The following is a 21,588-nucleotide window of genomic DNA, read 5'->3' as shown; positions in this document are numbered from 1 at the left end:
AACCGATTTTGCTCGGCATGGTCCCGTTCGAAGCAGAAACACTAGCCGACGATTGGTAGTCTAATTGAAACATTTGGTGGTCATCAATTAATGGAGCATAGCAACAATAAACATCATTGTAAGCAGCAATTGGCTTGATCTTATCGTCATATTACACCATACGCAGGGATGACAGCACATCCACATTCCAGTGCTAATACATAATTGTAATATGGTCCACTTGCAAAATTGCATTCTGATTGTGATACTAAAATTAAGCTGCAAACCTGGAAAAAAATAGTAGAAGACCATGTACTAGATCACGTATCACAAATAGTTATTGGCAATAGATGCCTCGGCTCCAAAATGTAAATGTATGATAAACACCAATGTACTTCATATATTCAGTAGATTTATTCAATCATGAAAAACCGTACAAGATCATGGTAATTCTCTTATGGAGACTTGTCTTTATTTGATTGATGACACTTGACACTGTGCTCTACACTGACTATGTTTTAAATACACTGAATTAATCACTTTCATTTTATTTCCCTATAAAACAGTAATAACGACGTTCAAAGAAAGGTCTGGGTATCAGGTACATAATGCGAAGTGAAAAGTTACTCCAAAAGCAAGTGCTATACGAAATTTATATAATGCTTGTACTCCAAAGTACTCCAAAAACACCCACATAGATTATTGATCTTACCAAATGCCATAAATGGTGGAACAAGTCAAACGATAAAGAAATGAATGTGTATTAATCCAAAACGGAGCATGAGGCGACACAGTAACGTAAGCGAAAGTCTCAGATTATTATTAAGAAGACTCCAGAGCGTCAATATCACCAGAAGTAAAATTCTGAGTACAGCGGAAACATCGCTAAGAAGGTGAACGCATTTTATTGGTCGAATGCCCCAAATCCATTTCTCAGCCAATCACAGCCTTTGGTGCTCGCCGTGCAGCGGAGGTATGACTCTTCATATCTCGTGCATTAATTGGTGACCACCAAATGTTTTAATTAGACTACCAACCATCGGCTAGCGTTCTTGCATTGATTAATTCTTTCGAAGGGAGAATCTGTTCAGAAATATCTGTTTTATCGACCGTAAATGTGTGTTCCTACACCCATATCCAGTCAAGCTGGACACTGCAATCGTTTCTTTAATTTTTTACGAAAACTATCGACCACCAAACATTTTAATTATGATATTCGTTACCACCAAACGATTACGCATCGATTGAGCACCTGAAAAACCTAATTCGTTTAAAAAAAAAAATTTCGGCTAACTTCACGGTCAAATTTAGATTATTTGATTATAAAAGAATGACTGACCACCAAATGTTTTTATTAGGCCACCAATGACCACCAAACGACCACCAATCGATTTGGTATGATAAAAAGTTAAAATTGCCCGGCTAATTTCACTGAGGTCAGTTTACCCCGTGATCAGCGACAATAGCCACGGGCAGCACCGCTGCTGTCAGCTGTGATCAATTGCCATTTGTACTATTCGTTGCTAATTATAGCTCAGTTTGAGCTGTGAGGTAGCTTTAAATTGCTTAAATTTTTCGATTATAATGCCGGCTCTCACGCGTTTTCAAAAGTATGCTATTACAGGCTTGGGAGCTGTAGGTGGTGCAGTATTATTTTATTATAATGTATATGGTAGCACCGACACTGCAAAAGTGTGTAATTCTTGGACAACCAATTTCTCGCCATCGGTTAAGTGGGACCACAACTGGGATAGGTTAGCACATGTTTAGTCAATACATTTGTTGATAACGTTTGAAATTATTTTTAATTTGTATTATTGTATGTGTTATTGAAACTTTCTTATAAGAAAACACTCTTAATTCTGCTATCTTTGTGAAATTTGAAAGAATTAGATGACCAATAATTGTTTCTTATTGTGTTTACAGACGGGATCCTAAAAGTTTAATAAAACCTGTGCAAATAAATGATGAAACAGCTGAAAATGATTACAATGAAAAACTTGAAACTAAAAAACCTAAAGTAATACGGCATCTGTTCCTTATTCGGCATGGCCAGTACAATACCGGAGGTAGAACTGATGTAGAAAGAATATTGACTGACCTTGGTAGGTATTTTTGAGGATATATTCCATCGTATATTCATTATGAGTGCACTTTTGTTAATATGTACAAAAAAATAGGTAGAAGACAAGCTGAAGCAACTGGAAAGCGCTTGGCCGAGTTAGGAATGCCTTATTCTCTTATTATTAGATCTACAATGGCAAGAGCCCAAGAGACTTCAAAGATCATTGAAAAAAGTATTTCAGATGTACCTGTTGAAGATGATAGTTTATTAATTGAGGGTGCTCCTATTCCTCCAGAACCATCAATTGGTCATTGGAAGTCAGAAAGATATGTACGCTTAAAATTCTCTGATTTATTAACAATATTATGACAGTCTTCACTAGTTTTTATATAACAATTTTTCTATTTCAGTTCTTTCAAGATGGCCCAAGAATAGAAGCTGCATTTAGAAAATATTTTCATAGAGCAGAACCTAGTCAAGAAAAAGATTCATATACAGTTATCGTTTGCCATGCCAATGTTATAAGATATTTTGTGTGCAGGTTGGTTAAACTTATTAATGCTAATCTTAGCAAATGAAGCAATATTTATATAACTGTTCAATATGTTATTTACAGAGCTTTACAATTTCCACCTGAAGCATGGATGCGTATCACTTTAAATCATGCAAGTATTACTTGGTTAAGTATATTACCAAGTGGCAGAGTATCTCTACGCTGCCTAGGGGATACAGGTCATATGTTACCTCGAAATATCACATCGAGTTAAGCTCAGTCAATATAACGATTGGTTATAATTCAGTAAATCACAGTTTATAAGCTGCGTGAAATTGGATTACCTAGCATGTGTTTGTTTATTATGTCATGAATCCACAGTAAAGAGTGTCAGCCTCATGAGTGCACAATGGTTACAGAAGATGTACTGGAGACAATGTACCTTTCATTTGACAGAATACACGAGGATTGGCCCTCGTTGACAATATCTCCTTAGTGATTTTTATAATAATTTCTCTTTTTTTTGGAACGTGAAGTATTTGTATGAAGTATAAGATATCATTCGAGGTTTTATACTGTATTAGTATTTTGTAATAATTGTATCCAGCGAATAAATCACCGTTAAATTTTACTATATTTTAAATAAGATTTGCATTTCACCCATAATCCACTCAACCGTAATTTTATTTTATTTTAGGAAAATGTGTTTTCGAATTTTTGTATTTGATGAAGCTGTAGTTACAATTTCCCCAATTGTAATTGGTTCTGTGGGCAATGGCAATAGCTGCAACTGCATAAATTCTCAATTGGTTTCAGTGGCTTATTGACGATCGAGCTGTAGAGCGTAATTTGTAAATGCATGAGTAATATGTTTCTTATTGACTTTAAAATCACTTTAAACCTTAGATAAAATTGAGAGCTTCTTCTGCATCAATGAAGTAGGGTATCAATAAAGTAACCTATTATGACATTAAGTTTTATCAGTCATCAGTACAATTTGTAAGAGGTTAAGAAATCGTATTATAAACATGGCTGATCGTTTGACACAACTGCAGGACACCATAAATCAGGTAATATGACAGGTTAACTTTACATAATTATATTATGGAAGGTATATTATATGCGCAATTTATCATTTACAAAATTTATTTTCATTTAGCAAGCAGAACATTTCTGCAACAGTGTTGGAATTCTACAGCAATATTCCACACCGAGTAAATTTCCTGGCTTTGATCGTATAGGAACACCACAGCCCCATCAGACCCAAGAAGGTAATATTTGAATTTAAAGAATTATTTTATAAAAGTAATTTATAATCAGATATCTAGTTTGACATTGCCTGTATGATTTAGATTATGCTGCACTGTTTGCAACGCTGATAGCAAGATGTGCCAAAGACATCGATACATTGATAGAAAGCCTTCCAAGTGAAGAATCCTCACAAGAACTCCAAGTAGCCAGTTTGAGTCGTCTTGAACAAGAAAATCAAGAAGCTGGAGAACAACTAGAAGAAATTGTAAGACAAGGTGAAGCACTGCTACAGAGAATCCAAGCAGCACTGCAAGATATTGCTCAGAGCCAATTAGATATGCAGAATCCTACAGCAACAGCAATAATTAATACAAATTTAAATCCTATAACCAATTTCAAACAAGAACCCCTAAGTTCCATGAATAACGTGCCTTCCACAAATTCTCATCAACTCCCTGATCCATCACCAAATTCCAATCAATAATCAATTTCAATTCAGTAATAAGCATCCTGTATAAAACTTAATTCTTAAATAAACAAGATTTTTTCCTGAATGTTTTGAATTTACCTTTAGTTCTAAAAATGATAAATTAGTGCTGGTTTAGTGTTCTTGATCATTTTTGTGCTATTATAAAATAAATATTTTGAAAGAGCCCCAGCACAAACATAGTTGTCTTACTTTTGAATGGTATATTAAAGAGAAAACACAGGACGATAATTTATCGTTTTTCGTTGGATTTTTATAAAATGTTTACATGGGTGAACGTGGGATAGAGTGGTGGAGAAGGGTAGTTTTATTTACAAGAAAATGAGTAGCGCCCATGAGTTGTGAGAATCAGGAGGATGTAGGAGATCATGATGAACTGTTTAATTAAGAGTACCCCGACATTGGGGAGCTCCACAGAGACAGGGAATTTTATCATCCTCCAACGGGAACTTGTAATCATATGTGATTTCTTCGTTCACGCCAATCGGTTGTTTACTGTAGATCACTATCTTCTTCTGGCTCTCAATGGTTATCACTTTCGCATAACAGTTAGGCTGTAAATCAAAGAAAGATAAAAAGAAAACAATTGTACAATTATTATCTTATGTCGCATATAGTTCCTGAAATGGTTCATGATTCTCAAGAAAAAATAATAAAACTTACGTTGCAGCTATGGTTGATGAATCTCGCCAAATTACCACACTTTGTCGCATCGATAATGGTGTCCAAGTCAATACGAAAGAGGTAGGAGCTTCCTATTCCTGTCGCTTCATATTGCGATTCTCTTAAATCAGCTACAACAGGCCTAACCATTTGCCCGACATATTCTATAACCATTTCGTCGGCTGCAATTGGCTCCATGGCGAATAAGCCCCAGTCGTGAATGCCGGACTTTGCGAATTTCAACTGTTTCTTCCGGAACTGAAGAGATAATAAGATCATTAACAAAGGATGCGAAATTTTCGTACTAGTTGTATTAGTATGGCGCATACCTTTAATTGATTGAATTTTAAAAGATCGCTGTCCGTATCAATTCCAAAGGCTGTTAATAAGCGACGCTGATTACTTCGTGCTTCGCGTGACAGAGCTTGCATTTTTCCGGTGAGAGCTTTAGAATTTGTTTTTGGTCCGTTCATAGTACCGTCAGCTCCTATATAAGAACCTCCGCTTTCTTCCACGTCATTGGTTCTTTGTATACTTAGAGTGTAATGATGCTACAGGCAGAAAATGATTGATTGATTATAAAGTATAAATTGTCGATAGATAATTTGATTGACTTAATGCATACCTTATGTTTGGCCTTTTCTCGTACATCGACCTTGTAGTAACCTTCCGTTCTAGCACTTCCGGTCACATGTAATCTGAGCTCGTCTCGTTTTCTTCTTTTGGCCGGACTAGGAATATCTGTTGCAGGATGATCCACCCAGTGAGTATCATTAAGCCAATAACCCTGAGTATCATCTGCGAGCAGAGCTTCGTAGCTTCTCCTGAGATATTCGACGTCTTCTGCGTCGATACCTCTGGTAAGGAATTCATAGAGTATTCCCATCTCCGACATAAGATCTCTCTCCTTGTATGCGATAGACTGTTCCTGAAACTTCCTGGGTGATTTTTCATATACAAAATCATTCTGTATATTTTCTTTCTCCCGTTCACGACTCTGGTGCGTATGCAGTTTCGAGTACTTGTTGTACTTCCTCTTGTTGCTTTTATCCGTCTTGTCTTTGATCCTCTCAGGCTTCAGCGGTTTCGGGGGTTTCGTTTTCACTGGGACTGGTTCAGGTTGTGGTGCAGATTCAACTAATGGTTCCGGAGCCGGTGGTAATGAGTACGAGTGTTCCATATAAACCTGCGAAGCCTGGGAACCAGGTGTACTCGGACTTCGTTGACCATTTAACCGAAGATCTGATTCAGCTTGGAATCTAAGGCAATGACGATATTCAATCAGATTTTTTATCCGTGGTACGATTTTTAATAATGTAATTGTTAATGAAGATTTGTTCACATACCTTAACCTTCTGATCTCAAGACTCTCCTCTTCCGAATCCGTGGTCGGTATCTCGCTGAACATTTCAATTTTTTCCGACTCTTTGAGGATGGGCTCATCATTGATGTACTTCGTAGACATAGTTTGAAGGGCTCTGATGATATTAGGCTGGATAGGTCCAGGACTTTTATGCCTGATAATGTTGTCCTGTCCAGCTAAAGTCATAAGAGCCTCAGCAGCTGAACTCTCCATCTTTTGAATATCGTGCGGTTCACCTTTGCCCATTGTCATCAGCAAGTTCTCTGTCTTCATAATCTTTGACGTTTCCTCTGAAGATTTTATCTTGTCCAGATCCATGTCCGGCGTCTTGTTATTTTCGAGTTTCACTTCCAATTCTGTCAGTCCTGTTCTTAATGAACGTCCGTCCCTGATATCTTGAATAGTTACAGGCGATAATAACGGGCTAGCCTCGTTATCATACTGCGGGAAGTCATTCGTGTCCGGATCCTGAATCTTCAGATCAGGAACAGGCGTTTCACGACCAGTAGGTGTTGGGCAATCCAGTGATCTCTGAATAGCGAATTCCATAAGGATATCAGGATCCTCGGAATTACATGCTAGAGGTCGATCATCAGGTACATGAACGTCGGAGTCCTGATATAAGAATAAATAAACAATTATGTTTTTAATAATTGTACTACAATTCCAAATGTCATTTTGGTTGTCCGTCTGCATGAAGGCAGACAAAGTAGAACTTATTAAAAGTGAATATAACTTTTAAATCTACCTCATCCTGCGAAATGCTGGAGCTGTCCTCGTCATCAGAACTTTCACTTGAACTACTTGTCGATTCGCTACTAGATTCCACACTGGAACTCTCATTAGACGACGAAGAGGATGACGACGATGAAGCACTAGGAAGTGATCTTTTAACCTTTTGAACAAGTGGCAAGTCTATATCACTGCCACTCTCAATAGGTTCGGTATCGACACGATCCGATTGACGACTGTCCTCATCTTGTGGTAATGGACTGGGCGCTTTGATTTTGCGCTGGTAAAATAATTACGTTATAGTTTAAATCTTTGTAAATTATTGACAATGCATTAAAGCGATTTTTAAACAAAAAATATGCTGCAATATTTACTTACTCTGAACGATGGCATTTTTGGCATACTGGCTCTAATACCTAAACCAAAACCTTCATACTTCAGTCCCAGAGGAGTGGCCTGTTCCAAAAGTGACGAAAGTCCTTGGGGTTTAGGAGTTTCGTCCTTGACGGCATTATTAACAACAGTTTCTCCACCGGTGGTTTGATTCTTTTCTGATTTCTTCTCGTCCCACCATACTTCGAATAATTTGAAGGCAGTATTTTCTACCATTTTCTTGTTAAAGTCTTTCTTTAGTATCTGCTTGAGCTCATTGACGACCCTGTTTAATACCCCATTAATGGTAGGGCCCTGAACAAAATAATGTTATACTCTATTAAAGCTTTAATATATCATAGGTGGAACCGGACAATAATGCTATACATTGTGCAATAAGAAAGCTTTTTACAGGCTGTCTTCTTAAAACTGTGGTAAGGGTATTCACCTGTGGTTTATCTTTTGCAATGCTGTGATTCGCTATTGCTTGTAATCTAGATTGAAGAGTTGGATAATATCCAGGTCCCTGAGGAGTCCCCACGGCACCAGGTACAGCTGAAGCCGTCGGCTGATAATGGTTGGGTAAATAAGCCGCTCCATAAGGATAAGGATATTGCGCAGGTCGGGGCCAATTGTATACATCCGTGTGTGGATAATGAGCCAATTGTCCAGGATAACCAGCTCCTGGGTACAACTGATTCGCAGGCTCTGTTTGCGCCACCACCTGAAGAAATGATGATATAGGTGATAGTATTCAAGGTTCCAGTGAAAATCAAGTAACAGTTTCATCCTTACTTCCTCAATTTTCTCATCCCCAGAACTCAAAGGACTTAAGGACATTCTATCGTCATCTGGTGGAGGAGGTGGTGGTGGTTCCTTCGGTGGTTCTGGTTCAGCATCATCCAGAGCAGGACTATAACTGCCTAACAATGCTTCATCCTCACTAGAACTTATAACGCTACCCAAGTCCTCGTCAACGGAGAACTGATTAACATTGTTCTCGTGTACTTTCCGTCTTTCTTTGCTGCGCTCTGTCATCTTTTCAAAGCAAGACTTGTATATCTCAATAGAGAGAAAGGGACTAGGTGGCTCCGAGAGCATCTCCTCCTCGGCGAGTTGTGACTTCTTATCATCTTCAGAATCGCTACCGAATTGTAGAAACGGCGGAGCCATACCTCCAGCCTTGTCCTTCAAGAGCATCGCAATCCTGGTATCCAGATCCAAGGTTTTTCGAGATTCCACAGGAGAATCGCGCAACGAGTTCTTTATTGGCACCTGATTCTCCTCTTTCTTTTTGGGCGTTTGATGCTGTGATTTTGTACTGGAAGCCTTGGTAACGGGTAACAAGCTAGGACTCTCCAGATTAGGTCCGTGCGATGCCGGCCAGACAGCTGGTGGTGGGTAACCAGGAGGTGGGCCGGAATTCGTTCCCCACCACATATTAGAATTTTGTGGAAGGGATAAATTTTGGGAAACCCCTTGGGGTAGATTAGTCATGTAACTGTTCGGAGGCTGATGGTGGTAACCAGGGTAGTAGTAATCGTAATTAGTTGCTGGTGTAGAATTTTGAGAGTAATTACTGGAATAATTCAGTTCACTTGGTGCGGTACCATAACCGAGATCACTTCCGGTACTACCACTAGGTGTAGGATAATCACGAAATTTATTAAACCTTGAATTCTCTATGTATGGTTCTCTGGATTTCTCCAAACCAGAAACAGTCTTTTTACTGACCCTATATTCTTCACGCTCTTCCGGTGGATTTTTTTCTATTGGTGTTTGTTTTTCCTGGTCGCTTTCTGGCTTCACTTCCTTTTCAATCTTCTTCTCAGGCTTTTTCTCTATTGTAAGGTCTTCATAAATTTTTTTGCACTCCTCGCCAAATGCATCTAAGAAAACTCGCAGGACTTTACCCATAACAGATGTATTGTTAAGTTTCTCCACACAGGCTTTTGAAGCCTTTGTTGTTTCAAAAACGACTCTGGCTATTCCCAGATGTTTATTTGTCAGTGGATGATAATAAATAGTTAGTTCCTCAATTGTACCAAATTTTTGAACCATGTCTGTTAAGAAAGTTCTGTCGATGTTATCATTCAAGTGACAAAATGTCACCTCAAGGGGCGGAGGTTCACCACAATAATTTGAATCAATCTTGAACCGAGGCACGGGTAGGTCGAGTTGCTCCAGTCTAGTCCAGATTCGGGTGAGTTGAGATCGAGGATCGCGAAGCTGCACCAAGGGATAAGTAGGATCTCCTGGTACAGCACCATCATAACGATAGAGCTTTGTTGCTCCCTTTACTAAGAATGGATCAACGAGTAGTTTGTAGTTCCTGAGCTTCTGAGAGGTCTGCCCAGCCACCGATTCTTTCTGTGAATGTGTAGCATGGCTATGGCTATGTTTTGTGGGCTGACTTGAGTTCTGTGATGTGCTTTGAGAATTTCCATGGGACGAATGATGATGGTGATGGTGGTGATGGTGGTGGGAGTGTGTATGTGAATGTCCATGACCATGTCCATGTCTCTCCATACCGTTCATTGCCTCCAGGCATCATCCATTCAATCAAAATTCTAATATCTAACACTAATCGAAGATCAACATTAAATACAATAACTGATGTTGAAAAATTGTAGATACACTTCTGTTTTGAAAACCACAGTAGAGATGATTCTTGGGTTATATTTACCAATTATTATTTTTAATCACAAATTAATTGGATATTAATTTATAACTGGTATTAAAGCATTTCATAATGAAGAAAAACAACACTCTGCTACAGTCTTATGAGAGATATTTAGAACTTTTTGTTTTGTGTTCCTTTTTATTGTTGTTTTTAAATAATGCACTGTACATGTTTATTAAATGGTCAGAGATGCACTGCACAATTGCACATACCGTGTAAATGTTATAAGCAACTTAATTTTTTTAATTGATGTAAGAGTTTAAAGATTCACTGAAGAACATCACTTGGGGTGCTTTGTAAAAATTATCGTAACAAACTATTTACGCGATTACAAAAGATGGATATAAAGAATAATTAAACATTAAATTTAAACGGAATAGGGAAAATACGAACGTAATTTAGGAACTTTACAAAGGTAATTCTCAGTTAGATAGATGTTTAATAATCTTCAATATAACACGAGGTAACGACTGCTTTAAGTTGTTATTTCAATATTGCAATCCAAAAGAACAAATAGAGTATCAAACATTCCCGTCCATCGATATTTTTATTATCTCATCATGAATGATTATTAAAATTTGGGACAAGAGCTCGTAAAGTCCAGATGAGCATAACATAACCTCAAAATGTAGTCAAGTGTATAATACCGAGTCCCATTAGATGGTTTGACCTAGAGGAGATATACGTTCGAAAATCTCTTCGTGGACAGTTTCTTTGGTATTCACTCTCTAGGAATCCAAAAAAGATGTAACTATCATTAGTGCAAACCCAACCTTGAAGACTCATTCAGATAGGGCTCCTTTTTTCTTCAGTTCTCATTTCTCTTCGCTCGTTCTCACCGTAGTTCCTAATATTATTAACACTTGGCCCTTCTCTCGGTATCCAATGCAAATGTTTCTGATCTCCGGATGATCCTCTTTGCCGCGAAAAGTCTCGTTTTATCGGCGCAATCTTTAGGACACGCCAGCGCAAAAGCACCTCAAAGTTTGACTGTCCACACGACGCGCCGCGCTCGGCTACTCGGTGTATTTTCTCAGGCACAAATGAGCTTAGCACTGGCTGCCGAATGATTTTACACGTTGAGCTAATTCTTATTCAGTGACAGACGATGAGGTCATGATTATCAGATGGCAATAAGTTGTAAGTTAAGAAAGCGAAAGAACTGATTTCATGGCACTTTGGTGTGACGCCATCCTTCTAGCGAGGAACCGTGGTGCCCGTCGCACCAACCCCCTTTTTTTAATCAGGAATCATGATACGGCCATTTCCGCAACTCGAGATCTAGGAAGCTTTCCACACCAGGTCCCATGTTGTTGTAGATCTGATCGGAAAGGCTTCCCGTGGCAAATGCAACGCGGATGCGATTTTTTCCAAATGGGAATAAAGGCCGCCGTCCAAGACACGTTGCGTCTTTAACGCTCCTCGTAGACGACGTACGACGTCCACGAGAGGCTGAACAATGTCCCACGTGAAATACCTGAGTGCTCTCTGCGGTGTTGGCATTCTCTGATATAGCCAGGTGCATCTGCATAGACAATTTGAAAAAATTTCTTGTGGATAATTATTAAAAAAAAACTTGCCGTCCCGATGATGAATGGCATTAATCTGCGCATTGGTCAATTGCGTCCTAGGGGAACTTTTAAATGTCCCATCAGCAAATCAGTTAACACGCTTGAGAAGAAAGTAACGCTGTTTCACATGCGCGGACCTGTCGTCTGCAGCTGCAAGGCATACGATCCTTCAGGCTTGAAATCCATCTGATTTTAATCCTTGAAGATGTACTATTTTTAATTGAAAATTAATATTGTACCTGTAGCTGCGCCCGTTTTTTGTACGATCTATCATTCACACTCATCATTATGTTTTATCTTCTGTATTGTTGGCTGCCGCAGTCCATTTAGCTATTTAAAAAATGTTTCAAAAATATTAAAAATGCACTTCTGTTAATACTAAAGTTAAGACTGATGCTGGAGAGAAAAAACGTAGTTTACGCCTTGTAATTCCCTATTAATACATCATTTATGTGTGCACATATATGTACATCTACAAAAGCATGTATAGCATATAGTGTGTTTTCCGGCCTTATTCTCTAGATAGTCTAGAACGATCGTAGCCATTTGCAATTCAGAGTCGGTAGGTACATCATTACATTGAGGTTGAAAAATTATATTGTTAACTTGCCTCTAGTTAGTCTTTCAATTCTGTGAGATATTTGAATGAACAAACAATTATTTTAGGAAAAAATGTCGCTTCTCCAGGGCTTCTTCAATCGCTTCGTACCCAGTGTTAAGGCGGACGACGAGGAACCTGAATTGGTCGATCCTCAAAAAGTGCTTCGTGTAAGTTTTTTCACCATCAATATTATATAATAAAAATATAGATTAAGCTGGACACTTGTTTAGAATTTTGTTCATGAGTACATGAATTTTTTGATTTTTTTTATGTCAGCTTAGTGTTGGTTTTATCGATTTTCGATGTGTAACCATTTTTTCCCAATGTTATTACATAAAACTAGAGTGACATGTGATGAAAATGATATAATTTTTTAAATCGTTATTTATGTTGTATATTGGAAAATTGTTATTTCTTTGATATAGGAGAAATGCGCACAGCAGCCAAGTTGTGTTAGTCTTCAGGAGAAGCTTAATACATGTAATGATCGTGTAAATTCAAGAACCCAAACAGCCGAAACCTGCTTGGAGGAGTTGTTTGACTATGTACACTGTGTGGATCATTGCGCTGCCAAGACACTCTTTAGCAAACTGAAATAAATTAATTGTTTGGCAATTGGTTACTAGATCTTGAATTAAGTATTCATAGTTCGATCTGCCATGATGTATATAAGATTTGAAATTAGAAATAAATAAGATAAAATCAAGAGTACAATTTCGTTTAATAAAATATACTTATCGTAGTATGCATATAATAGCAATCTTATTTTGACAAGTTTTTCATTGTGCAATGAAATATTCTTTATTTCAATTCTTCTTATTAATCTAACCTTACATAGATTTAATATAGTAAATAATCTCCATATTGAAATGACATGCTTTAAGTTATAAACTTTGATTTGTTCGAGTCTCCTGCTATTCCGTACCAACTTGTAGTACGTCAAAGCACACCGCGCATACGCGCACTGGTTTATCTTGGCCAAATTTTAATATCGGAACATCTTGACTGGAACATTTACTGCACAAGATTCTTCCGCAATGACGACTGTAAGTTGATTATAAAAAAGTTACATCTCATGTAAACTTAAAAAAATTCTACTACCATGCTCACCAATGATGTTTACGCATTGTCAATGTGAATTTTGTACCACACTCTAGACAAAGGTCCTTTTCCGCCCATGGAGCCTCTTGTGTTAAAGAGTCCAACAGTCTAAAGAGTAACTGCTTGGTTGCAACCTGATAGTTGAATATCGTTATACCATCTTTATTCATGTATCCAAGGCAGGCACCAGATTTTACAAGTGTTCGACATAGATTACCATTGCCTTTCATGTACGCTATCAGCAATGGGGTGTTGCCATCCAAATCTGAAGACAAACTCGATTAATCTTCAAATGTCTGAGATATATGTATAACTAAATAAATTTTTGTCACTAACCAGGGTTGTTTAGTGGATATTGAGGCATACACTCCAAAAACAATTCACATATCGTTGCAGCATTATCTCTACCATACCGTGCTAGTTCATGCAAGGGATTTCGACCTTTGAGATTTACAGTTTCAGCATCTAGGGTACACTCAGTCAACAAGGCTCTGACTACGGCAACATGTCCTTCTCTTACAGTAACATGTAATGCGTTATCACCGTCAGCATTCACCGCATCGAAATTAATATTATTCTGTATGTACAATAAATTTTATAGATTATCACCGCACGAATTTCATATATTCATTGACGGGAACAATACCTGGAGTAATGCGGATACTACAGAAGCTTGACCAGCCTTGGCTGCTGCATGTAACGCAGTGTTCCTGTGTGCATCGGTCTCATTGATGCGCGCACCAGCTAAAATCAAACTCCTTACAAGCATCTCGTTCCCTGAAACTGCTGCAAGGTGTAGCGGTGTTGTTTGAGTTACGTCCTGTACTCTAGAATTTACGTTGACCTAACAATAAAAACAATTAACGTATTAAGAACGTATGAAAGTGATTCACTTTGAGTGAATTGGGTTTGTGACATTAAAGTACCTGTATGGACAGCAGGAAGAGTACACTTTCAAGGTCACCTTTTTGAATGGCCATGTGCAAGAAATTTCTTCCTTTATTGTCGAATTGCTCTGCTGCTGTAGGTAACCTTTCTAGGATAGCTTGAGCAGCTTTGTGATTTCGTACAGTTAAAGCAGTTGCGAATGGACTCATGCCTCTCTTGTCTCTCAATGATAGATCTATATTAGGATGACACAGTAGCAAAGATATTATCTGAGCGTGCTGATTTTGTATGGCTACATGGACTGGAGTTTTTCCCTCGGAATCGCGTGCATTTACGTTAGCTCCGTGCTCCACAAGCGTTTGGACGACTTGCTCAAGTCCCCACTGACAGCACAGGTGTAGTGGGGTGCAATTGTCTCTGGCTTCCTCGCCACCTGAGCCATCCGGACCAGGACGCCGTGGTGTGTTGAGAGAACAACCACTGAAAAAATGCAATAAAATAATAACCTCCATTGCTTAATGAGATTCCAATAACGTTGAAATCTTTTAATACAAAATTTACCTTCTAATGAGGAATTGAGCAATGTCCTCCTTATTATCATCTATGGCTCGATGAAGAAGAGTCTGTTGAGAACCATCAGGACCTGGACCCCAGCAATCAGTATCAGCACCGTGCGCAACTAAAATAGAAGCTGTATCTTCCTGATCCGAGTCTAGGGCATCCCAGAGTGGACAACCTATTGAAGTGTCAACCCCTCGTCTACAGAGAGCTTCTACGACTTCGCCAAGTCTGCAGTGCACACACAGTTGTAATGGCGTTTCTCCGTCAGCCGTTCTATAAAACAGGTATATCACAATATACCACTGCTGTTATTTAATTTTGTTGACGATATTATATAAGGTTAAGTAAATAATGGCACATACTTCGCATTCATATTAGCACCATTTTCCAGCAGGAAAATAGCAGTGGCCGAATCCTCCTTTAAAATTGCCTGGTGTAACAAAGTCAGACCTTTCTCATTGCACTGATTAATATTGGCGCCTGCCTTTATCAGGGCTGCCACTATTTCACGGCCCTTCTTTAAAGGCGCTTTAATTGCAAGACTGAGAGAAGTCTCGCCACTGTAATCCTTTAGATTCAATTGTACGTCTGAGTCATCTGAATCCAATAACGCCAGTACGACACCCAAGTGTTGATTTGATACAGCTAAATGAATGGGGGCTTCTCCACCGGAAACTGTCACCACGGTCGTGGGTGCACCATGCTTCAGTAACATTCTAGTGAGTTCAACTAAACCAGCTTTACAAGCTTCATGAAGTACAGTGTATCCTTCGGAGTTGGCTTTGGCAAGATTGCTCTTTGAGTGCTGGATCAAAAAAAGTGCTGCATCTTCACGTGCTTCTCTGGCTAGTATATGCAGGAGAGTATCGCCAGTAGTTGTGTAGAGAGGATTGCCAATGGCACCTTTCGCCAAAAGTTTCTCAGCATAGGACTTTAAGAAAGGATCAATATTCAGAGCGAAGCACAATGGTGTATGACCGTCATTTGTTGCCTTGTCTAAACATATGTTGGGCGAATTCAACAGCAGATCAAAAAGCCGTTCATTATTTTCTGAAATGCTACTGTGTAGCGCTGTCCTAAAAATCATTTGAATAAAACATATTCAATCAGATACGTGTATGTAATAAAAGTAGAAAAATCGATCGTTCATGAAAACTACCATCCTCTGTGATCCTGTATGTTCGGATCAATGCCAGCCTGAATTAATCTGGATGCAACGGAAGTCATATCCTCTGTATCATGATTGGCTATTAGATGCAGTGCAGTACATCCTTCAAATTCTTTTATATCCTCAATGTCTTTGTTGTTATCCAAAAATTGAATTGGATGGGAGAGTTTTTCCGCGTTACCACTATTCTCCAACTGCTCTATAATGAATTCTGCAGAATAGGAATCGCCTTTCAAAATTGCTGATTGGAGTAATGTGAGTCCACGTGCATCCCTGGCACACACGTTCGCTTGATGCTCAATAAGGGTGCGAGCTAAGGAGGGTTGTCGTGCCTTCAGGGCAACTTCCAGTGCCCTTTCACCTTTCGAATCAACTGCATTCACGGATTTTGATAGCTGAAAATCGTACAATGTCTTTAGACTGCCAGTAACGTTAAAACTCCTAATTTTACTAAACGTATCCCTAGTTGATTTTTGTATAGATGTCTAACAAGGAAAGTAATCGAAGTTCCCCCCGATTTTGCTGAAACTTGATAGGTAAATAGATTGCCTCGAGACACGAAAAGTGTTCATAAAATTATCGGCCCATATTCGGTTCTGCGGGGTGAAACACTCTTACATAGGTGCGAGGCGATTTTCCCATCAGATCGACTATTGCGGAAAATATGCGCAATACAAAAAAATTCTTTCTACAAAAGTTTCATGTTTTCGAACGTACTTTTTTCAGATGACGTTATCAAAAACTTTTTTAACATTTTTTATAAGTTGATAATTACCTCTACAATACTTATTTTCGGAATTCGAGTGTGCAAAATCGCATTTTGAATCCAAATATATATGATATACCATCGCTTTACATCGTTTTTCTCTGAAAGTATTGGGTGACTCTCTTTCAACATGATTAATTGGAGTTTCTTGATATGGCAAAACGCTGAACATAGCTAGCCGAACGTTAAGCACGTTTATTGGATTAACTTGCACCATAGCAAATGTCCGAAATAAACAACAAAATTATACGTTCCCTGAAACTGCGTTCGGATACAACAAATATGTCGTACGGTGTATGTACGTTGTACTGAGGAGGCTAGTTGGAACGTCAATTGATTTTAAGAATAAAATACGCCGCATTGTCTGTAATCGACTACAATGAATCAAGCCTGTGGATATGCTTGTATTTAAGTGTACTTTGTTTTCTCTGGAGATTATTTTTAAACACACTTCTTATTTTGCTGATTTTATTATAGTTATATACATAAACTCCTGCAGATATGCGCGAATGAGGTGAGATTTGTTTTTATCATGTGTGCAACAAATCCCCTACTACTTTCAGGGGAAAACGATGTAAAGTGATGGTTTATCATATATATTTGGATTCAGAATGTGATTTTTGACATTTCGAGTTCTTACAATGAAACTTTTGTAGAAAGAAATTTTTTTTGTATTTCGCATACTTTCCGCGGTAATCGATCTGATACAAAAGCCGTTTTTTACCTATGTAAGGGGGTATTTCACCCCGTAGAAACGAATATGGGCCGCTAATGTTGTTTTTATTAATGAGCATCATTTTCATGTCTCGAGGCACTCTATTTACCTACCGAGGTGTAACAAAATTGGGGGATAGGGGCCTCGGGTACTTTTCTTGTAAGTACGTGTCAATGTTATTTTTTATTCTCTTTCGGAATAATTCCCTCGGATTTCTGAATGCGTACGGCCCTGAAGAGGCGTGGAAATGTGCTACTTGTTTCTTTGGAAGGGGAGATGACGTGGCGCGGAATATAGCTGCACGTTGACCATGGGCAGCTTTCGATGAAAGAATCAGCAGTTTCCTACTGAATCTCTAAACCACACAATTTTATCTTGCCCGTGAAGTGATTATTCAGGCAAGCTTTTACGCCGGCATGTTCGAGCTGGTACGCGTAGACACAGGATCCATTAAAGAGACATTTCAGAATATTGAAACGAGCCACTAGATGCTTCGTCATAAGTAGGCTACAGTGCGCGACATTTCCAAAACTATTTTCTGCGAGTATTAGGGGAATTGGAATTCAGTAAAAAAAAATAACTGTGAACTTCGTAAAAAATGTTCGAAAATCGTGAATCTGTGTAATTCTATCATATTAAGTATTAAATGAACTATAAACTTGTAATTCAACGAAGGTTAATCACTTGACTAAATTTTTCTGACTTTTCAAATTCAAATAATTTGTTTTCTTCCGCGCACGTAAGCTTCGCGACCTGTGTACGTTTGAAAATGCGTCATGAAGTAAGCTTTCAAACCATCAAAGTATATTGGAATTATCATATCTTTCTAAGATGACGATTAACATCTACGTAAAAAATAAACCTATCAATACGTTCTCCTGACAGTGATTTATGTAATAGGTATCGTATTTTTCAAACTGTTTTTAAATAATGTATGGATACCTTGGAAATGCAAATGTTAAATGAGTAATCAATTCAACGAATGCTTATATATCACAAGTCTGTAAATACGAGGAAACTTTATGCTTCCATAGGAAACGACGTAGATAAAAAAAGGAAACCGAAAATCAGCGTCCCGTTATCTAACGACTACCACACCAACTGGGCTTCACATTATTATTCGACTGTTAGCGGCTGATCAAATAAATTTGACAATTTATATTCATATAGCATTTTATCGAGGGGCCAATTATGGTTTAATAATGTCACGCGCAACAAATATTTTTCTAGAACCGAGTGTGAGTAAGTCCTATGCGTTGTCGTGTATTATATAGAAATACAATGGCGCCAAGAAATCCAGTCAGAATATTCATCCACGCTCTGTTACTCTTTCCATGTACGTATCCATTTCAGAAAAATATTGTAAAATAGAATGAGTTATCGCAAAAAACTTTGAATTTTGCCTGTACTGCAGAAATCTATTGTTTAATATTTTTCTTTTATAGATTTTACGTGGATAAATGCCGAAGGAATATATTGTTTCAAATGTACAATTACACCACCGGGAAGCAGAAGTGAGGAACCGAATCAGCTTTGTTCTCAGTTTGACGAGAGTTCAAGATTCAGGATTTACTGTCCGAAATCAACTCTCTGTGCCAAGAGGGCCTTTTATTTGACATTGAACAATGGAAGTAAGTCCTTATCGATTTACAATTTATTGCCGTTGCCACGCAGTAGATAGAATTCATTCTTTTCACTTTTTCTTATAGCTACAATAACGACTGTCGAACGTGGCTGTGCAATGCAGAGGGAGCACTTTCAAGTTTACGACACCGATAAGCAACAGTGGCAAACTAAGGAGAAAATTGTAACAACTCCATACGATGAGCGCTGCTTTTTTGATAAGGCAGGGGAAACACGCTACGCACCAGCAGAATATTGTTTCTGCAGTTATCATTTCTGTAATGGATCACAGTCAATGAAGAGATTGCAGACATTTAGTTCCGTTCAATTATTACTTTTAGTGACAATATGTTTTATGCAATTCTAATTGTAAATTACTTAAGACAAGATTCATTGTTGAGCTTGTCAATTTTCGAGATTCTAGAATTTATCTTTAAGAAGTCATACATGATTAATGTGAACAAAGTTGTCTAGCTGATAATATTCAATGGTAGGTAACTAAAGACACGAAAATTTTTGAGAATGGAGGTACTTTCATACGCTTGCACGCCCGGACCTAGGTGTTTAAACGTATTTTAAAGTTGAGACAAATTACTTATATTAACGTGTAAGTAATCAAGTGAGCTGTGACTTATTATTGTTATGACTTATATAATTATCATTATAATGTGTAAGCTATATGAGAAATAGTGGTATGAAAGAAATTGTAATTCAGGACTGAATACTCGATAGGAGATGCATTGTCATAGGGATGATGTGTAGGCGTAACGTGTACTAGAAAAAATTCCAACAGTACTATTGAGCACTGTTCAAGTGATTTCTAAATTTATGGATATTACTGGGAAAACTATTGCAAATGGAGAAGAAAGTATTATGAGTGATTAATGATTTTTGTATGGATAGGGATGACGGATTTTTAGATATTAAATGCATGTATTTAATATATTATTAAATTTGATAAAGTATTTACCTCAGCATTGTGCTCTACCAAATATAAGAAGACCACATCCTCTCGAATAAGGCGAACTGCAGAGTGTAATGGGTATTCGCTTTTAGTTTTTAGTAATTGATATAAAAGAGTGCCTGGCATTTCTTTAAAATCCTCTCCAGTTAAGTCTTCCTGCGAAGAGAATTAAAATATTCAGACTTTGTAAGCATTTGAATTGTTCATTTATTTTAATGATAACTTACCCAATGTGTTGATATAAGAGAGCTACAGTGATCTCGCAAATTCGTTGTACCCAATTCTTCGGCTGCTGTGTAGAAACGGACGCAATCTTGCAAGCTCGTTATACCTATAAGATACTTTTCACATTGTTCAACTAAATCTAATAACTGGAAGCTAGTAGCTGCCCTCATTAACTCGAGAGACAGGTTCTCCTGCTTGACTGTACTTGTATATATCCATTTGAGTAATGCAAATCCAACTACACAATCCAGATGACTCCAATCTGAAATTATTTCAATAAGTGATACAAATATAATTTAATCAAAATAGAGGAATTTAAAAAAAATTAACATACCAAGCATTGTCATGTTGGATATGGCAGAGTCATTCCAAATATCACTACGAGCAGCAAGTATAAATTTATGTGCCGGTATTTCTTGATTGGATAGTTTAATAATAATATCACTGAAAAAAATAATTTATTTACAAATATAATGTAAACTAAGAATTTCTAAATTGCAAATACATAAACATACCTATACCGTTGTTGTCCATGCAATGACGCTATGGTAGCCAATAACCTCCCAATAAATCCAGATTCCTTAGAAGCTGCTGTTGCAATAGCATATTTTTGTTGAAGTTCTGCGTTTGCAGCATATAACTTCACATACTGCTCTCTAAGCAAAGACAAATGTTGTCCTTTCTGGGATTCTACTGCATCCCCTGTAAGTTTAATACTCTGTAATACATTCAGTATTTATACTTTTACATAGAATGTCTCATAGGATAACAAAGAACTTACCCATGATTGCAAAAACGAAACTCTTTGTCGGCGTACGTCAACAAATGTACTGAAATACAGAAAAAAAATATTGCATGACAGGTTTTTTCTGACAGTACACTAACTGCAGTATTTTCTTTTAACTTATATTCCCAGAAAAAACTCGTCGAAAACTGGACGATACATAAAGTTAATGTTTCGAATACAATCTGTATTGTCAGTTTATATAATAAAATATTAAATATTTAATTAACAATAAATACGCCCCTACAATTAAACATATCTTCACCTGGCACTTGTTTCACTGATAAAATCGTTGGCACACATAAATAACGAAATTCCCTAAATATAATAAATTGTTTCATTTGCTTAGTCGGTATAACAGTTACTAAGTTACCGATGAAAATTTCTATCGATTGTGTCCGTAAAGATAGTACTGTAAACGTTATCTAATTAACAATGCGAAAGCTTACTTTAGTTAAACAGTTCTATAAATTACAACTTTTGATAGACAAAGTATATTAAAGTCCACAGCTGCTTATTTACGTTATTAATTA

General features: G+C 37.6%; 7 protein-coding genes across 11 annotated transcripts; 4 read left to right on the top strand and 3 right to left on the bottom strand.

Moving 5' to 3' along the window:
- Positions 1–1,431: 1,431 nt before the first annotated feature.
- LOC107266752 (serine/threonine-protein phosphatase Pgam5, mitochondrial) lies at positions 1,432–3,173 on the top strand. The gene is made up of 5 exons (XM_015737549.2): positions 1,432–1,733; positions 1,906–2,084; positions 2,160–2,374; positions 2,455–2,585; positions 2,661–3,173. Exons 1-5 carry the CDS (start codon positions 1,564–1,566, stop codon positions 2,809–2,811), a joined length of 846 nt encoding a protein of 281 aa, XP_015593035.1. The 5' UTR covers positions 1,432–1,563; the 3' UTR covers positions 2,812–3,173.
- A 144-nt stretch (positions 3,174–3,317) lies between these two features.
- Positions 3,318–4,342, top strand: LOC107266754 (mediator of RNA polymerase II transcription subunit 21). Its single transcript, XM_015737555.2, has 3 exons — positions 3,318–3,607; positions 3,697–3,808; positions 3,890–4,342. Exons 1-3 carry the CDS (start codon positions 3,566–3,568, stop codon positions 4,270–4,272), a joined length of 537 nt encoding a protein of 178 aa, XP_015593041.1. The 5' UTR covers positions 3,318–3,565; the 3' UTR covers positions 4,273–4,342.
- A 164-nt stretch (positions 4,343–4,506) lies between these two features.
- On the bottom strand, positions 4,507–10,079 carry LOC107266746 (histone-lysine N-methyltransferase SETD1). The gene is made up of 9 exons (XM_025083957.1): positions 8,201–10,079; positions 7,854–8,129; positions 7,412–7,720; positions 7,050–7,313; positions 6,285–6,916; positions 5,564–6,197; positions 5,268–5,489; positions 4,939–5,196; positions 4,507–4,829 (listed from the first exon to the last, which is right to left on the bottom strand). The coding sequence occupies exons 1-9, from the start codon at positions 9,941–9,943 to the stop codon at positions 4,656–4,658; spliced, it is 4,512 nt and encodes a 1,503-aa protein (XP_024939725.1). The 5' UTR covers positions 9,944–10,079; the 3' UTR covers positions 4,507–4,655.
- A 1,228-nt stretch (positions 10,080–11,307) lies between these two features.
- LOC112494203 lies at positions 11,308–11,778 on the bottom strand. The gene is made up of 2 exons (XM_025083969.1): positions 11,669–11,778; positions 11,308–11,613 (listed from the first exon to the last, which is right to left on the bottom strand). Exons 1-2 carry the CDS (start codon positions 11,699–11,701, stop codon positions 11,332–11,334), a joined length of 315 nt encoding a protein of 104 aa, XP_024939737.1. The 5' UTR covers positions 11,702–11,778; the 3' UTR covers positions 11,308–11,331.
- A 303-nt stretch (positions 11,779–12,081) lies between these two features.
- LOC107266755 (cytochrome b-c1 complex subunit 6, mitochondrial) lies at positions 12,082–12,971 on the top strand. Of its 2 annotated transcripts, none has more exons than XM_015737556.2 (3): positions 12,082–12,221; positions 12,326–12,427; positions 12,686–12,971. In XM_015737556.2, exons 2-3 carry the CDS (start codon positions 12,332–12,334, stop codon positions 12,857–12,859), a joined length of 270 nt encoding a protein of 89 aa, XP_015593042.1. In that variant the 5' UTR covers positions 12,082–12,221; positions 12,326–12,331; the 3' UTR covers positions 12,860–12,971. The 2 variants fall into 2 exon arrangements, with proteins under 2 accessions (XP_015593042.1, XP_015593043.1); XM_015737557.2 differs by having other exon boundaries at positions 12,213–12,243.
- Positions 12,972–13,035: 64 nt separating this feature from the next.
- On the bottom strand, positions 13,036–21,373 carry LOC107266747 (rabankyrin-5). Of its 4 annotated transcripts, none has more exons than XM_025083960.1 (14): positions 21,321–21,373; positions 21,053–21,101; positions 20,787–20,989; positions 20,606–20,715; positions 20,274–20,533; positions 20,053–20,202; positions 15,970–16,373; positions 15,173–15,886; positions 14,811–15,083; positions 14,288–14,729; positions 14,008–14,205; positions 13,698–13,938; positions 13,371–13,626; positions 13,036–13,304 (listed from the first exon to the last, which is right to left on the bottom strand). In XM_025083960.1, exons 1-14 carry the CDS (start codon positions 21,356–21,358, stop codon positions 13,175–13,177), a joined length of 3,468 nt encoding a protein of 1,155 aa, XP_024939728.1. In that variant the 5' UTR covers positions 21,359–21,373; the 3' UTR covers positions 13,036–13,174. The 4 variants fall into 4 exon arrangements, with proteins under 4 accessions (XP_024939728.1, XP_015593022.1, XP_015593023.1 ...); XM_015737536.2 differs by having other exon boundaries at positions 20,787–20,973; positions 21,303–21,366; XM_015737537.2 differs by having other exon boundaries at positions 20,787–20,973; positions 21,321–21,365.
- LOC107266753 lies at positions 17,789–20,056 on the top strand. Its single transcript, XM_015737550.2, has 4 exons — positions 17,789–18,359; positions 18,494–18,795; positions 18,905–19,090; positions 19,169–20,056. The coding sequence occupies exons 2-4, from the start codon at positions 18,711–18,713 to the stop codon at positions 19,447–19,449; spliced, it is 552 nt and encodes a 183-aa protein (XP_015593036.1). The 5' UTR covers positions 17,789–18,359; positions 18,494–18,710; the 3' UTR covers positions 19,450–20,056.
- Positions 21,374–21,588: the final 215 nt, after the last annotated feature.

The sequence above is a fragment of the Cephus cinctus genome, unplaced genomic scaffold (genome assembly GCF_000341935.2).
Source record: "Cephus cinctus unplaced genomic scaffold, Ccin1 Ccin1_scaffold0330, whole genome shotgun sequence".
NCBI classification, from domain to species: domain Eukaryota; kingdom Metazoa; phylum Arthropoda; class Insecta; order Hymenoptera; family Cephidae; genus Cephus; species Cephus cinctus.
Note: the sequence above shows the minus strand (reverse complement) of the source record. Positions and strands in the feature narration are given on the sequence as shown.

Bases quoted from the DNA above. Each gene is read 5' to 3' on its own strand.
- LOC107266752 (XM_015737549.2), top strand. From the start codon at position 1,564: ATGCCGGCTCTCACGCGTTTTCAAAAGTATGCTATTACAGGCTTGGGA. The intron at 2,375-2,454 runs GTACGCTTAAAA...TTTCTATTTCAG, and splicing joins ATTGGAAGTCAGAAAGATAT to TTCTTTCAAGATGGCCCAAG. The intron at 2,586-2,660 runs GTTGGTTAAACT...TGTTATTTACAG, and splicing joins ATAAGATATTTTGTGTGCAG to AGCTTTACAATTTCCACCTG.
- LOC107266754 (XM_015737555.2), top strand. From the start codon at position 3,566: ATGGCTGATCGTTTGACACAACTGCAGGACACCATAAATCAG. The intron at 3,608-3,696 runs GTAATATGACAG...ATTTTCATTTAG, and splicing joins TGCAGGACACCATAAATCAG to CAAGCAGAACATTTCTGCAA. The intron at 3,809-3,889 runs GTAATATTTGAA...TGTATGATTTAG, and splicing joins GCCCCATCAGACCCAAGAAG to ATTATGCTGCACTGTTTGCA.
- LOC107266746 (XM_025083957.1), bottom strand. From the start codon at position 9,943: ATGAACGGTATGGAGAGACATGGACATGGTCATGGACATTCACATACA. The intron at 7,721-7,853 runs GTGAATACCCTT...TATTTTGTTCAG, and splicing joins TTGCAAAAGATAAACCACAG to GGCCCTACCATTAATGGGGT. The intron at 6,198-6,284 runs GTATGTGAACAA...TCATTGCCTTAG, and splicing joins CTTGAGATCAGAAGGTTAAG to ATTCCAAGCTGAATCAGATC.
- LOC112494203 (XM_025083969.1), bottom strand. From the start codon at position 11,701: ATGCGCAGATTAATGCCATTCATCATCGGGACG. The intron at 11,614-11,668 runs GCAAGTTTTTTT...TTGTCTATGCAG, and splicing joins TGCCATTCATCATCGGGACG to ATGCACCTGGCTATATCAGA.
- LOC107266755 (XM_015737556.2), top strand. From the start codon at position 12,332: ATGTCGCTTCTCCAGGGCTTCTTCAATCGCTTCGTACCCAGTGTTAAG. The intron at 12,428-12,685 runs GTAAGTTTTTTC...TCTTTGATATAG, and splicing joins ATCCTCAAAAAGTGCTTCGT to GAGAAATGCGCACAGCAGCC.
- LOC107266753 (XM_015737550.2), top strand. From the start codon at position 18,711: ATGCGTTGTCGTGTATTATATAGAAATACAATGGCGCCAAGAAATCCA. The intron at 18,796-18,904 runs GTACGTATCCAT...TTTCTTTTATAG, and splicing joins CGCTCTGTTACTCTTTCCAT to ATTTTACGTGGATAAATGCC. The intron at 19,091-19,168 runs GTAAGTCCTTAT...TTTTTCTTATAG, and splicing joins TTTGACATTGAACAATGGAA to CTACAATAACGACTGTCGAA.
- LOC107266747 (XM_025083960.1), bottom strand. From the start codon at position 21,358: ATGTGTGCCAACGATTTTATCAGTGAAACAAGTGCCAG. The intron at 20,534-20,605 runs GTATGTTAATTT...AAATAATTTCAG, and splicing joins ATCCAACATGACAATGCTTG to ATTGGAGTCATCTGGATTGT. The intron at 14,730-14,810 runs GTAAATTTTGTA...GCATTTTTTCAG, and splicing joins GCTCAATTCCTCATTAGAAG to TGGTTGTTCTCTCAACACAC.